Here is a 13,825-nt window from a genome sequence, read left to right on the forward strand (position 1 = left end):
GAGCCTGTGCTCAGTAACAAGAGAACCCACCACAATGTAAGAGTCAAAAATAGAAAACCTCTAGAAAAAAAGCATAGTATATCTCTGTCACCTTGGATTAGGTAAAGATTAAAGATAAAGATTAATCTTTACTTAGGTACACAAAAAAGCATGAACTATAAAAGATGCTGTCAAGAAAAAAAAAGACACAACAGGGAGAAAATATCTGCAAAATACATTATCTGGTTAAGGATTTGTATCAAAGGCTATATAAAGTATTACAATATTAAGAAGGTAAATCTGAATATTTAACCAAAGTATATGGATGGCAAATAAGCCATGAAAATATACTAAAAATCATTAATCATGAGGATTAAATAAAATGCAAATTAAAACAATACCTACATATCTATTTAAAAAGCTAAAATTAAGAAGACATAATGCCAAGTGTTGATGAGAAGGAACAACTAGAACTCTCAAACATTACTGATGTGAACGCCATATGGTATGATTATTCTGAAAAAGTTTATTACAGAGTTAAACACACTTACCACACAACTCAGAAATCCCACAGTAAGTATTACTCAAGAAACAAGGATTTAGGAATTCTCCGGCAGTCCAGTGGTTAAAACTCTGGGCTTTGACTGCCAAGGCTCTGGGTTCAATCCCTGGTTGGGGAACTAAGACCCCACAGGCCTCAGGACATAGGGGGGAAAAAAAAGGAGGGGGGGGAAGCCAAGGATTTAAGTGTCCTACCCTACTTATTCTTTGCCAAAGTATAAATTTAAGGTTTTATTATCTATATCTTCACTAGTTATCATCAGATCAGATCACTAGTTATCAGCAGTATTCAAAAAAAAATTTTTTTTAATCTGCCACCCTAAATCAGTCACCCTAACATTCAGTTACAATTATAAAAAATACACACCACCTAGTAGTTTTGCAAACCTCAAGCCAATACTCATTAGTGGATATTCTACTGGGTAAACAACATTTTTTAACATGATATGAAAGCAGAATGCACCATACCTGCTGCTGCTGCTGCAGCTGCTAAGTCACTTCAGTCGTGTCGGAATCTGTACAACCCCATAGACGGCAGCCCACCAGACTCCTCCATCCCTGGGATTCTCCAGGCAAGAATACTGGAGTGGGTTGCCATTTCCTTCTTCAATGCATGCATGCATACTAAGTCGCTTCAGTCGTATCCGACTCTATGCGACCCCATGGACAGCAGCCCACCAGGCTCCTCTGTCCACAGGACTCTCCAGGCAGGAACACTGGAGTGGGCTGCCATTTCCTGCTCTGGCACCATACCTGATAAGGCTAAATGTCATTTGGGAAATCTTTTTAGTTATATGTGTATCACAAATTGCCATGTAAATGTATTATTACTGTGGATAATGGTCAAAACATTTGAAAAACAGACATAAAACATACCTGTAATATAAATTCCATGCTATCAGAAGTTCCTATCCCTTTTAAACACTTTAATTCTATACCAGGTAGGAATGAAATCTACAACAGAGCTATTCAATGGTCTGCTATTGCTATGATTAATAATACGCATTTGGTGGCCGAATCTTCAGGAATTATCAGTATATTCTGCAACATATATTTGTCATATCTGTCATTCACTATTAAAATCAGACATTTTTCAGCTTTCATTGAGATTTATTTTTAAGACTAAGGAAACAAAATACAAATATTTCACTTACTTTTCCCAGTAGCTAACAAAGGAGCAAAACTCAAAATTTTCTGACCCTTATAAAATATATTGTAACTTTGCAACACTTTCTCAAGAACTTTGTAAGTCTGAATATGGATGTACTCAAGATACACTACAAGACTAATCTAAATGCAAAATTAACCACTTCAAGTACATAATAACTCTAATGATATTCAAAGGACAGAGACATTCTAATCCCCTTACAAAAGATATTTCAATCTTCACTATAAAGTTGTCACTGGCTTAGTGGTTCCTATTTCCCCAACCCCCTCCTCGGGACAAATTTCTCTGCTGAAATTCTAACCCCCAAGGTATTAGTATTGCTGCTGCTGCTGCAGCTAAGTCGCTTCAGTCGTGTCCGACTCTGTGCTACCCCATAGACAGCAGCCCACCAGGCTCCCCCGACCCTGGGATTCTCCAGGCAAGAACACTGGAGTGCGTTGCCATTTCCTTCTCCAATGCATGAAAGTGAAAAAATAAAGTGAAGTCGCTCAGTCGTGTCCGACTCCTAGCGACCCCATGGACTGCAGCCCACCAGGCCCCTCCGTCCATGGGATTTTCCAGGCAAGAGTACTGGAGTGGGGTGCCATTGCCTTCTCCGGGTATTAGTATTAGGAGACAGGAATTTTGGGGAGGTGATTAGGCTTGGGTGTGTGCATGCTCAGTCGTGTCAGACTCTTTGCAACCCCATGGACTGTAACCCAACAGGCTCCTCTGTCCATGGGATTTTCCAGGCAAGAATTCTGGAGTGGGTTGCCATTTCCTTCTCCAAGACTTGGATTAGGGCCCTTATAAAAAAAGACCCCAGAGAATTAGCTCACCTCTTCTGCCTTGTGAGGTTACAGTGAAAAGATGGTTATGAACCAGGAAGCAGGCCCCCACCAGACTTAGAACCTGACCATGTGAACACACATGGTGTGTTCCAGCTTCCCAAATTTTGAAACATAAATTTCTATTGAAATAATTTTCTTTGATAGGAGGAAAAAAGATAATTAACCAAATTTAAATAAAATCACCTGTAATGTTTCAATACTACTATTCAAAAGATACATGCTATGATTAATTTGAAATGCATATGTTACAAAAAAAATGCCAGTAGCTTCTATCCCATTTTACTGTTATTTAGAAGTAATTCATTATTAGAAATACATATAATGGATAATTAGAGAAATATTTAAACTATGATATTATAAACAATCAAAATGTTTAAATACTGAAATCTCCAAAAAGAAAATAATCCACTTACTTTTTAAAACCCTTTTTAAAAGGGGGCTTTTTAAAAAGATTTTATGAGTACTTCAAAATATTATTTCTGGGGGACTTTCCTGGTGGTCCAGTGGCTAAGACTCCAGCTCCCAATGCAGGTGGCCCAGGTACAATCACTGACCAGTCAGAGAACTAGATCCCATGTGCAGCAACTAAGAACTTGCAGGCCACAGCTAAGGATTCGTCATACTGCAACCAAGACAGAAGATCCCACATGCCACAACTAAGGCCCTGTGCACCAAATAAATAATTTTTTAAAAATTATTTTTAGAAAATCTCATTAACTCAGACAGTGCTAATGTCGACTTTGCTGTTTCCTGAATGCTAAGCCAAGATTAGTACTGGAGTGTGGATGAGCCAGATAAACTAAAAGTATAAAGAAAGTCTCCTAAGGCCAAGAAATTACTTTTCAAACTATTTCTGAATACTTAAAAAAAACCCACTTTTAAAGGAAGCTGTTTCAAGAATGCGATAATTATAAAGTATATATTACTAGCACATTTAAAATATTATGTAAGATATGGAATTCATTGTATGCATATACATGTTTGAAAATCTGTAGTTTAGACTTTCTACTAAAGGCAGTGAAGTCACATTCTTCAATTCCCCTCCACCCAAGACAAACTTCACTTCCATTATGGAGCTAGAAGAGGAAGGGAAAAAGAAAATTTATGATCTTACTATATTTTAATTGACTCTACCATAGATAAAATTGAACTGAGACAGCAGAAAACATTAATAATAAAACTAAATATAATTACTACTCATTCAAATGCTCCAACTAATTGAAATAAAGGACCGCATATAAATTCATTCATGTAGAACATGTATTCTTTTTATTAAACTAAAATTAAGTTATTTCTCAGCAAGTAAATATTAAAAGAAATACTCCACATCTTTTAGGTTAATGGTTTAAACAAGCACTCTATTCATATTAAATTTTAAAAAGATTAATCACCACTCCAGGTACTTATCCTAGAACAAATGCACAAAAACCACGTACTGATACAAGGATGTTCACTGTTAATAACGGCAAACGTACAGAAAAAAAAGAAGGCTGAGTCAACCTTGACAACTTCATACTGTTAAATACTATGCAACAGTTTAAAAGACTGTACAGATAGATTTACTTCTACGACCATGCAAAGGTCTCCAAGATGTAACATAAAAGGTGCAAAATAATATTTACAATATGACATCATACATGCAGGTCACACACATACACACTCCTACAGCATTTCTATACGTACACATGTGCTTGTGAGAATTCAAAGGAAAAGGTCTAGAAGAATATTCAGGGAACAGAACATGTTACCTCTCTAAGGGTGTGTGTGTGAAACGAATGGGAGGAATCATAAGAATTTGTGCTTCATTTTTACAAGGAGAATGTACTCATGTCACTTGAGACACTAAAAAGCAGGAGGAAAGAAAAAAATACCTGTTAACTTCTCTCAAATAATCACAAACCAGAACTATCAGGTGTAATGAGATTTCAATTTCTTTCATTGATTTTAAGTCAAAACCATTTGACTTAAAATTATTTAAATGACATTTAAAGCATTTAAATGACATCAACAAATACCTAAGATAAAAGTGACAAAATTGGTAAGAAAAAATTTTTAATGATGTTGTCTTGCCTTCAAATTAAAAATAAAAAAGAAAGAATAAAGAGTAATGATAAGACTGCAGAGGAAAGAAGAAAAAAGTCTCTTACTAAATCCATCCACTTTTAGTTCAGGCGTGACCCAGAATCCTCACAAATCCACTTATACAAAACGGGAAAAAAAAAAAAAAAACACTGGACTACCGTTCCCTCAAGTATCGAAGGTTGTTTTTAGAAAGCTTAACTAAGAAACAGTAAATGCCAAGTGTTTCACCGGTGTGGGAATGGGAACGCGAAACCCTACACCTCCTTAAAGCAATCTAAACGACTGAACAGCAGAGTCCAACTGGGAACGCGCGCGGGGGTGGGGACAGCTCAGCTATCACTTTTAGGTTGGCTCGGAGCCTCAGAACAGTTTACCCCCAGTCTCTTTGGAGCGTGGAGTCCCCGAGGGTGGTCAACGCGTCGCCGCCGACACCTAAGCCCAACCGAGACTTCAGAGGAGGGGCGGTCAACACAAACTTAGGTCCTTCGGCTGAGCCGGGAGAGCGCGGAAGAGCAAAAGCGCCAACTTTTGCTCTAAACGCGGCAGCTCCGGGAGGTTCGACAAGTCTTCCCCCAAGTCCCACTCCTGAAACGATGCCAACACCTTTTCCCGGCCAATACTGTCCGCCCCAGGTCCGGCCCCCGGAGGAAAACCCGAGCAGGGCGGCGGCTGGCAGCATGAAAGAGTGACTTAGCCATGGGAGGACAACAAGGGCGGGGGGTCCGTCGGCTGAGGGCCACCCGGCACCTCAGCGTCTCCGGGACGCCCCCGCCCAGAAGCTGTCCCGTCTCCAACAGCCCCCGCGACGCGGCCCCCTCCCCCACCTCTGGGCGGCGACCTCCGCGCCCCTGCCCCGGGGCCCCTGCTCACCGAGGTAGCGGCTCCGCAGCCGGGACGGGTCCTCCAGCCCGAGGGACCTTTTCCTCACGTCCCACAACAGGTGTGGGCAGGAGCCACCCCGAGACATGGCTCTCCCAGGCTGGGGGAGGAGGGGAGACCACCGCGTGGGGGAGGGGAGGAGGGGAAGAGACACGCGGATCAACACCCGAGCCGCACCGGCACCATCCACGAGCCGGGGCTCTCAAGCGCAGCGAGTTAGATGGCAGCGGCGGTGGCGGCAGCAGCGCCTTCGCCTGAGAAGTCCGGCCGTACCCGGGCTGGAGCTCGCTTCATACTCTCCTTCTCAGACTACCCAGAACAACCAAAGATCAGCAACAGTCCCCTCCCTCGGCACCCCCTCCTAAAGGAGGAGGCGGAGGCGGCCTCGACTCCTCCCTCTCCTCGTTCTGTACACCCGCCCTTCCAAGCCTTTCTCGCGAGATGACGACCACTGGGCATTGAGGCAGGTGTGTGCCATGGCCGCCCTTACCCTAGAAAAATGGGTTCAAGCCATTCTAGTTAAATGCTTAATACTCTGTGGATAAATGAGGAATCGAGAAGTTGCTGAAGTCGTAAGTCTCGCGCTCACGAGTCTCAATCCAAAGGAAGCAAGAGAGTTGTGCGGCGTCATTTTTAGTCGGGACACAGAAGGCCCGAATAGTCCATCTTGTCTAGGGGCCTCCTTAACCAAAGTGAAAGGGTATCCGCCGACCGAGCTTCACTTTCCCTTCTCCAACATGGCTTCCAGAGCAGGAAGAAGAAATTGGAGGTTTGCTTTGGGGGACGGGCCAATCGGTGCGGGCAGCTCTGCCTGCGCAAGCGCGCTGCCGGTAGGCCTCTGGGTGGACTCGGTGAGGCCTTCCTTTAACCACCTGTTTTAGCCACTCCTCCCGGATCTCGGCGGAGAGAAGCCAGTAGGCGGGCTCGGGGCGGGCCGTCGCAGAGTCTCCGCCCCCACAACCTTCTGTGGGCGCCGGCCAAAGGGTGGTTTGCTGGGGGGTCAGGCTCGGCAGCGGGAAGGGCAGGCACCCACGGAGAGAGGGCGCGAGACGTTGATACAGGGGAAAGTGACGAGCTGCCCTACATTGCCTGCCAGGGACGAGCACGCGGACACTCTACCACCCGGCTGCCCACGATCACTCGTCCGCAGAAATGTCAGCCGCCGGCGTCCGGGGCCTGCGGGCCACCTACCACCGGGTCCTTGATAAAGTGGAGCTCCTGCTGCCTGAGAAATTGAGGCCGTTGTATAACCACCCGGCAGGTAATGAACCCAGAGTGGGTCCCACCGAGACCTCCCTTCCTGTCCCTTTCCTCCCTTTACCGATCCACTGACAACTCTGCCAGTGGACAATTCACCCACAACCCCAACCCCTGTTCCTCAAGTGAATCTGTGTACTTTCCCATGCTGCTTGCTTTTCACATTTTCTTTTCCAACACGTCTAAAACTCGTGATTTTCAAGTCTGCGCCCTTTGCGACCTTTGTTGCACTGCTTCTCTTAGGCACCACTCAGATCCGGACCAGGCCTCTTGGTTTGACCCTTCTCCATCTCTGCGGCCAGGAAAAGGTCTGGGCCACCGGGAAACCTCATTCTCTCCCCTTTCCTTCCATGAGTAGTGATGTATTGACCCACGCGCAGAAGAGCCGTCTTACCGCCCCAGAGTGTTAGGAGTAAAGGTCATATTTCCTTCAGCTCCAGCTGACAGGCCTGCAGAAGTTAGCCAGTTTCTGAGTCAGTGTCATTCCTTGCCCTATAGGCCTAGTTTGTTTTAGTCTATCCTAAATTACTTCCTGAACCTTTTTGTGTGGACAGACCTGGGTTTAAATTCTGCTCTGCTCCTAATTGTAGATGTGACCTTGGGTAAAATCCTAGATCTTAGTTTCCGTAAAATGTGGTCCATGTGAGAGTTAAAGATAACATATGTGTCTGATTCTTCATAAATGCTCAATAAATATTAGCTCTCTCTTTAACCTATTGGAAAACAGTGTTCTAGTAGTTGAAAAAATAATACTGTAAGAAACTGGAAGCTCCCAGTGCCTCCAGCTCTTTATTTAAGGTCTAAAATCCTGTTACCTGTTATATAAACATTAGTAATAGTACTTACTTGGCTGGGAACTCAAACCAGATACATTCGGAAGTCACTTTCAAGCCTAAGACTTAGCAAAGGAGAAAGTGTGTTATAAATGGAAAGACTGAAGTGCAACCCCTCTGTGGCCCTTTTCTCTACATAGTTAAATCTATCTCTGCGGTTGGTGTCATTAGTACACTTGTATATCTCCCCACATATCTGACTATGAAGCAGCTCTTGGGAATCTAAGATTACTAAATCCGATTTCCAAATTTGATAAAGGATTGATCTGTGTCACGGAATTATGCTTTAGTATAATATTATTTATTGCAGTAGTTTACCCTTTATAAAATTGACCTTTAAGGAGAGATTTTTATTAATGAAGAATATTAGTTTATTTGCTTTTTGGTTCTTTAAGACACAGTTTTTGGAAATTGTCCTCTTTTGTGGCAGAGATTTTCAGGAGGAAGAGTTGAGCAATGCTTCTGTAATTATCTAGGCTTTTTTTTTTCCTCAGCCGCACTGTGTTGCATGATTTTGGCCAACTGTGTGGCATGATTTTGGCCAACTGTATGGCATGTGGGGAATCTTAGTTCCCCAAGCAGGAATTGAACTCAAACTCCCGCGTTGGAAGCTCGGAGTTTTAACCACTGGGCCACCAGGGAAGTCCCTGGGCTTTAGTCTCAACTGAATTCTTGTGGTCAATGCTGACCCTCTTAAGCTTTGTATTTGGTCTGTGGGATAAAGACAGGCTAGAGGAGGAACAATTTTAAACTACTTTAAAACAGAATTGGAGGGTAGCTTTATAGTGATCTTTTCCAAGGTCTTGGCTTTAACCACTTATAGTCATTGTTTATTAGTTTATTAGTTATTATTTAATAGTTTATTCAACTTTAGAATGAAAGGAAATTATCTTTCATTTAAGATTGGTTTGTAGATCATGTATTTTATCTAGATACTCTTAGACTAGTTCAGTTACTGTAACCCTTTTTTCAGTGTGATGGAAGGAGCATAGGCTTTGAAGCCAGATTGACCTGGATTTGAAACTTGGCTGAGTGACCTTGATCTTAAATCCCCTGACCTTTTAGTTCTAATATATAAAATGGGAATAATAATTATCTCCAAAATAATGGACATGAATTTGAGCAAGCTTCAGTAGTTGGCGATAGGGAAGCCTCACGTGCTGCAGTCCATGGGGTCACAAAGAGTCGGACAAGACTGAACTGAACTGAATTACCATTTAAGGATTGTTGTGAAAGTTAAGTGATATATTGTCTGTAAAATGTAGCTGTGTTTGCACATAGACTTTCAACAAATGTTAGTGTTAGTTCTCTCTTATTTACTAATATACAGAGTAAGAATACCCATCACTGCAAAATTGTTTGTGATTAAAAACTTGTAGGCACACCAATGCAGAAATGAAGAAACATGAAAGATATAACTTACTGATTGTCACAAGTATTGAATAAAATCTGAGGAAACTATTGTTCTAAGACTTAACAGGGAATATTCAAGGTTTTTGTGTACTATTTTACATAATAGTGTGTTTTTGAATCATTATATTAGATGATATATCTAATCATCATTAGACTGGATTCACATATTGGAGACTTTCACAGTAATATACAAGGCTGGATTCTAAATTTTTGAGACTTAATCGCATCATTGACAAATATGTCTAGACAAGTCACAAGAATATGTCTTTATATAAATATTTATTAGACTTAGCATATTGTATTCTATATATATATAGTTAGACCTGTGGTCTTCATCATTCGTTTATCTACATATTGTCTATGACACACAGTGATCTGCTTCTTTGGAGTAAAAATAGAGTTCTATCCAAATGTGTGTCCTGGCAAGTTCAGTTCTCAGTGCCCCCGCTGTCTCCTGACCTGAAAGTATGCTGTCCAGTGTTTACTGTGAAATCATGCTGCCCAATGTTTACTTAAATGCTTCAGTTCAGTCACTCAGTCATGTCCGACTCTTGGCGACCCCATGAATTGCAGCACGCCAGGCCTCCCTGTCCATCACCAACTCCCAGAGTTTACTAAACTCATGTCTATCGAGTTGGTGATGCCATCCAGCCATCTCATCCTCTGTCGTCCCCTTCTCCTCCTGCCCCCAATCCCTCCCAGCATCAGAGTCTTCTCCAATGAGTCAACTCTTCGCATGAGGTGGCCAAAGTACTGGAGTTTCAGCTTTAGCATCATTCCTTCCAAAGAAATCCCAGGGCTGATATCCTTCAGAATGGACTGGTTGGATCTCCTTGCAGTCCAAGGGACTCTCAAGAGTCTTCTCCAACACCACAGTTCAAAAGCATCAATTCTTCGGTGCTCAGCTTTCTTCACAGTCCAACTCTCACATCCATACATGACCACTGGAAAAACCATAGCCTTGACTAGACGGACCTTTGTTGCCAAAGTGATGTCTCTGCTTTTGAATATGCTATCTAGGTTGGTCATAACTTTCCTTCCAAGGAGTAAGCGTCTTTTAATTTCACGGCTGCAGTCACCATCTGCGGTGATTTTGGAGCCCAAAAAAATAAAATCTGACATTGTTTCCACTGTTTCCCCATCTACTTCCCATGAAGTAATGGGACCAGATGCCATGATCTTCGTTTTCTGAATGTTGAGCTTTAAGCCAACTTTTTCACTCTTCGTCTTTCACTGTCATCAAGAGGCTCTTTAGTTCCTCTTCACTTTCTGCCATAAGGGTGATGTCATCTACATATTGGAGAAGGCAATGGCAACCCACTCCAGTAACTCTTGCCTGGAAAATCCCATGGATGGAGGAGCCTGGTGGGCTACAGTCCATGGGGTCACTAAGAGTCAGACCCAACTGAGCAACTTCACTCTCACTTTTCACTTTCATGCATTGGAGAAGGAAATGGCAACCCACTCAGGTGTTCTTGCCTGGAGAATCCCAGGGATGGCAGAGCCTGGTGGGCTGCCGTCTATGGGGACGCACAGAGTCGGACACAACTGAAGTGACTTAGCAGCAGCAGCAGTAGCAGCATCTGCATATCTGAGGTTATTGATATTTCTCTCGGCAATCTTGATTCCAGCTTCTGCTACTTCCAGCCCAGCGTTTCTCATGATGTACTCTGCATATAAGTTAAATAAGCAGGGTGACAATAAACAGCCTTGACATACTCCTTTTCCTGTTTGGAACCAGTCTGTTGTTCCATATCCAGTTCTAACTGTTGCTTCCTGACCTGCATATAGGTTTCTCACAAGGCAGGTCAGGTGGTCTGGTATTCCCGTCTCTTTCAGAATTTTCCACAGTTTATTGTGATCCACACAGTCAAAGGCAAGCTTAGTTTGGGGAAAAAAAAATTATTAGTGGAAGAGTGTCTTTCATTTGTATTTATGAGCTGCAGAATGGGGTGAATTGTCCCAAAGGATGCACAAACTTTGGAATATAGGAAGAAAACAGTAGAATTTCTATTAGTACTTACTTTATCTTTTTAAAGTTTCCATTTTGTGTATATTTTATAATATAAAATATATTAGTGCACATATACATATATGTGGATGTGTAAACAGACAGTCCCTTTCTTAGGATGGTTCAACTTAAGATTTTTCAACTCTACAAGATGGTTCAAAAGCAGTATAAATTCAGTAGGAATCCTAATTTTGATCTTTTCCTGGGCTAGTGATATGTGGTACAGTGCTCTTACAGGTGGCAGCAACAAACCACAACTCCCAGTCAACCACAGGGTGAACAACCAGTATGTCTCTTCTGCACCTGTAGAACCATTCGTTTTCCACTTTCAGTACGTGTGTGCTGCGTTCTTTGTCTCTCAGTCACGTCTCTTTGTGGCCCCATGGCTGCTTCTGTTCATGGCTGTCTGTTGCCATTTCCTCCTCCAGGAGAGCTTCCCTACCCAAGCATTGAAGCTGCATTTCCTGTGTCTCCTGCATTGGCAGGTAGTTTCTTTACCACTGTGCCACCTGGGAAGCCCCAGTGTTCAATAAGTTGCATGAGATATTCAATAAGCTTTATTTATTATGTATTAACAATTTACTATAAGTAAGCTTTGTGTTAGATGATTTTGCCCAATTTAAGGGTAGGTTAGGCTAAGCTAGGTGTATTAAATAAATTTTCAGTTTATGATATTTTCAACCTTCAGTGGATTTATTGGGGTTTAACCCCATCATAAATTGAGGAAAATCCGTACACACCTGAATTCCATGGAGTCAACATGTATATATAAGGGTGTATGCTCACGTATTTTTTAAACTGATGGGGCAGTATGTTCAAAAGAAGTTAGGAAAGGACTAACTTTCCTAACTCTCTGGTGGTCCAGTGGTTAAGAATCCACCTGCCAATGCAAGGGACACAAGTTCAGTCCTTGCTCCAGGAAGATCCCACATGCCTTGGGATAACTAAACCCATGCACCACACCTACTCTAGAGCTCTAGAGCCTGTGTTCCGCAACTAGAGAGTAGCCCCCGCTCACCTCAGCTGGAGAAAGCCTGCATGCAACGAAGACCCAGTGCAGCCATAAATAAATAAATATGTAAAAATTTTTTAAAAAGTTAGGAGACCACAGCTCTAAAGAGTTAAACCTTAGAAATTACCTGGTTAGGACTCTGCACTTTGACTGCTATGGCCCAGGTTCAGTCCCTGCTTGGGGAACTAAGATCCCACAAGTGGTGAGGTGCAGCCAAAAAAAAAAGTTATATCTCAATAAAACTGGGGAAAAAATTAAATGAGAAATAAATAAATAATATAAATAAATAAAAACTATCCTTCAATTAAGTCAGCATAGAAAATAACTATCTTAACCATACAATTTTTGCTTACTATAGCTTTGCTTATAATGAGTTATATTTTGGCTCAAGTGAAAGAACTTTTGGAAAAATATTTCTGCAAAATGTGTTGCTGTGTTTAGCTTACTACTGCTAAGAATATTCTCTACATTGCATGATGTTCTGTCTGTGAAGGCTGATGAGATAAGTTACGTTAAGGTGTTCACAACAGGAATATTTGCATTTTTCCTAGACCAGAGAATTAGTTTTTCCTTTCTATCTTATAGACCTAGAGAATATCTTTAAAATAAAAACATACTAAGTGAACTATTATTAGCAATGTTTAGTATATATTATGATTAAATATACAGTAAATATATAACTATACACATATTATTTATTATAGTATTAACTTCTATTAGCTTAAAATTAAGGAATGAGAACCAAAAGGGAAAGTTAGGACTTCAGATATTTGAGTTATTGATGTCAAATAGAATATCTTTAAACTAGTTAGCTCCAATAAAGTTGAGTTATTTAATATTTATTGAGGGCCTACTGTATATTGGATACTGTTTTAGCATTTGAGTTATTTTAATGAATAAAATAAAAATCCCTGGCCACAGAGATTTTGTATTCTCAGAAGAGATCATAAAAGTAATACAATCCTTGCTGTAATTGTTAGTTTGACACTTCACGTAACTGATTTTAAACTAATTTTAAGAAGTTAAGATTGTTTATGCCTCATCTAATTTGATTCATTAGATATACTAAAGGAGAAGCAAGCCCTTGGAGAAGCTATAAATAGTTTGTTATATACATGTTACTATTTATAAAATAGATAACCAACTGTATAGCACAGGGAACTATACTCAATATTTTGTAATAACCTATAAGGGAAAACAATCTGAAAAAGTGTTTACATATATATATAAAAATCACTGAATCATTTTGCTGTACACCTGAAATTAACACAACATTATAAATCAACTACACATCAATAAAAGTTTATTATTTCTAAGACAGATAATATTAATTTTCGCTGTAAAAGATGAAAATATGTTTAAAGTATGGTATGGCATAGTAGAAAGACGACTGGGGTCAAAGAAGCCTGTATTCTGATTCTTACTCTATCTGGAACTATCTGAATATGAGACAAATTAACTTTGAAGAAGTGCCTTTTCTTTTTCATCTATAAGAGTGTTTGTATTTTCTTTAATGTCCTCTCCAGCTGTAACAGTTTACAATTTGGTATTTCTGCTGTGACTTTTCTTAGTTTTAGAGGCTTCAGGAAACTCAGATTTCATCAGGGAAGACTATATAATTATTGTTAGATTAGGTTTTAGGGAATTAATTTTTACCTTGCTGTGCTATGTATTTTATATAAGTAATTTTATAGCAACCCTAAAATGCATATTACCTATCATAGCTAGTCACTTCATCTGTTATTTTCTTTGGCATTTTCATCAAAGCCTGTTTTCATTCAACATTTTAAAAATCATTAT

At 40.8% G+C, this 13,825-nt stretch overlaps 2 protein-coding genes across 9 annotated transcripts in view; one reads left to right on the top strand and one right to left on the bottom strand.

Moving 5' to 3' along the window:
- The window catches only part of DCAF6 (DDB1 and CUL4 associated factor 6), a 181,580-nt gene extending 175,776 nt beyond the window's left edge, over nt 1-5,804 (bottom strand). For 4 of the 7 annotated variants that reach the window (XM_070782239.1, XM_070782257.1, XM_070782248.1 and 1 more), the window contains exon 1: nt 5,491-5,804. In XM_070782239.1, the coding sequence (XP_070638340.1) occupies nt 5,491-5,587 (97 nt within the window). In that variant the 5' untranslated portion in view covers nt 5,588-5,804. The remainder of the gene's footprint in view (nt 1-5,490) is intronic. The other 3 variants (XM_070782260.1, XM_070782252.1, XM_070782244.1) reach the window with 1 other exon arrangement.
- A 46-nt stretch (nt 5,805-5,850) lies between these two features.
- MPC2 (mitochondrial pyruvate carrier 2) overlaps nt 5,851-13,825 on the top strand; it is a 30,672-nt gene continuing 22,697 nt past the window's right edge. Inside the window, exons 1-2 of one of the 2 annotated variants that reach the window (XM_070782309.1) lie at nt 5,851-5,966; nt 6,596-6,760. In XM_070782309.1, coding sequence (XP_070638410.1) covers nt 6,652-6,760 — 109 coding nt within the window. In that variant the 5' untranslated portion in view covers nt 5,851-5,966; nt 6,596-6,651. Of the gene's footprint in view, nt 5,967-6,436; nt 6,761-13,825 lie in introns of those variants that run through there. The other variant, XM_019986392.2, reaches the window with a different exon arrangement.

This window comes from Bos indicus, chromosome 3, assembly GCF_029378745.1.
Source record: "Bos indicus isolate NIAB-ARS_2022 breed Sahiwal x Tharparkar chromosome 3, NIAB-ARS_B.indTharparkar_mat_pri_1.0, whole genome shotgun sequence".
NCBI lineage: Eukaryota > Metazoa > Chordata > Mammalia > Artiodactyla > Bovidae > Bos > Bos indicus.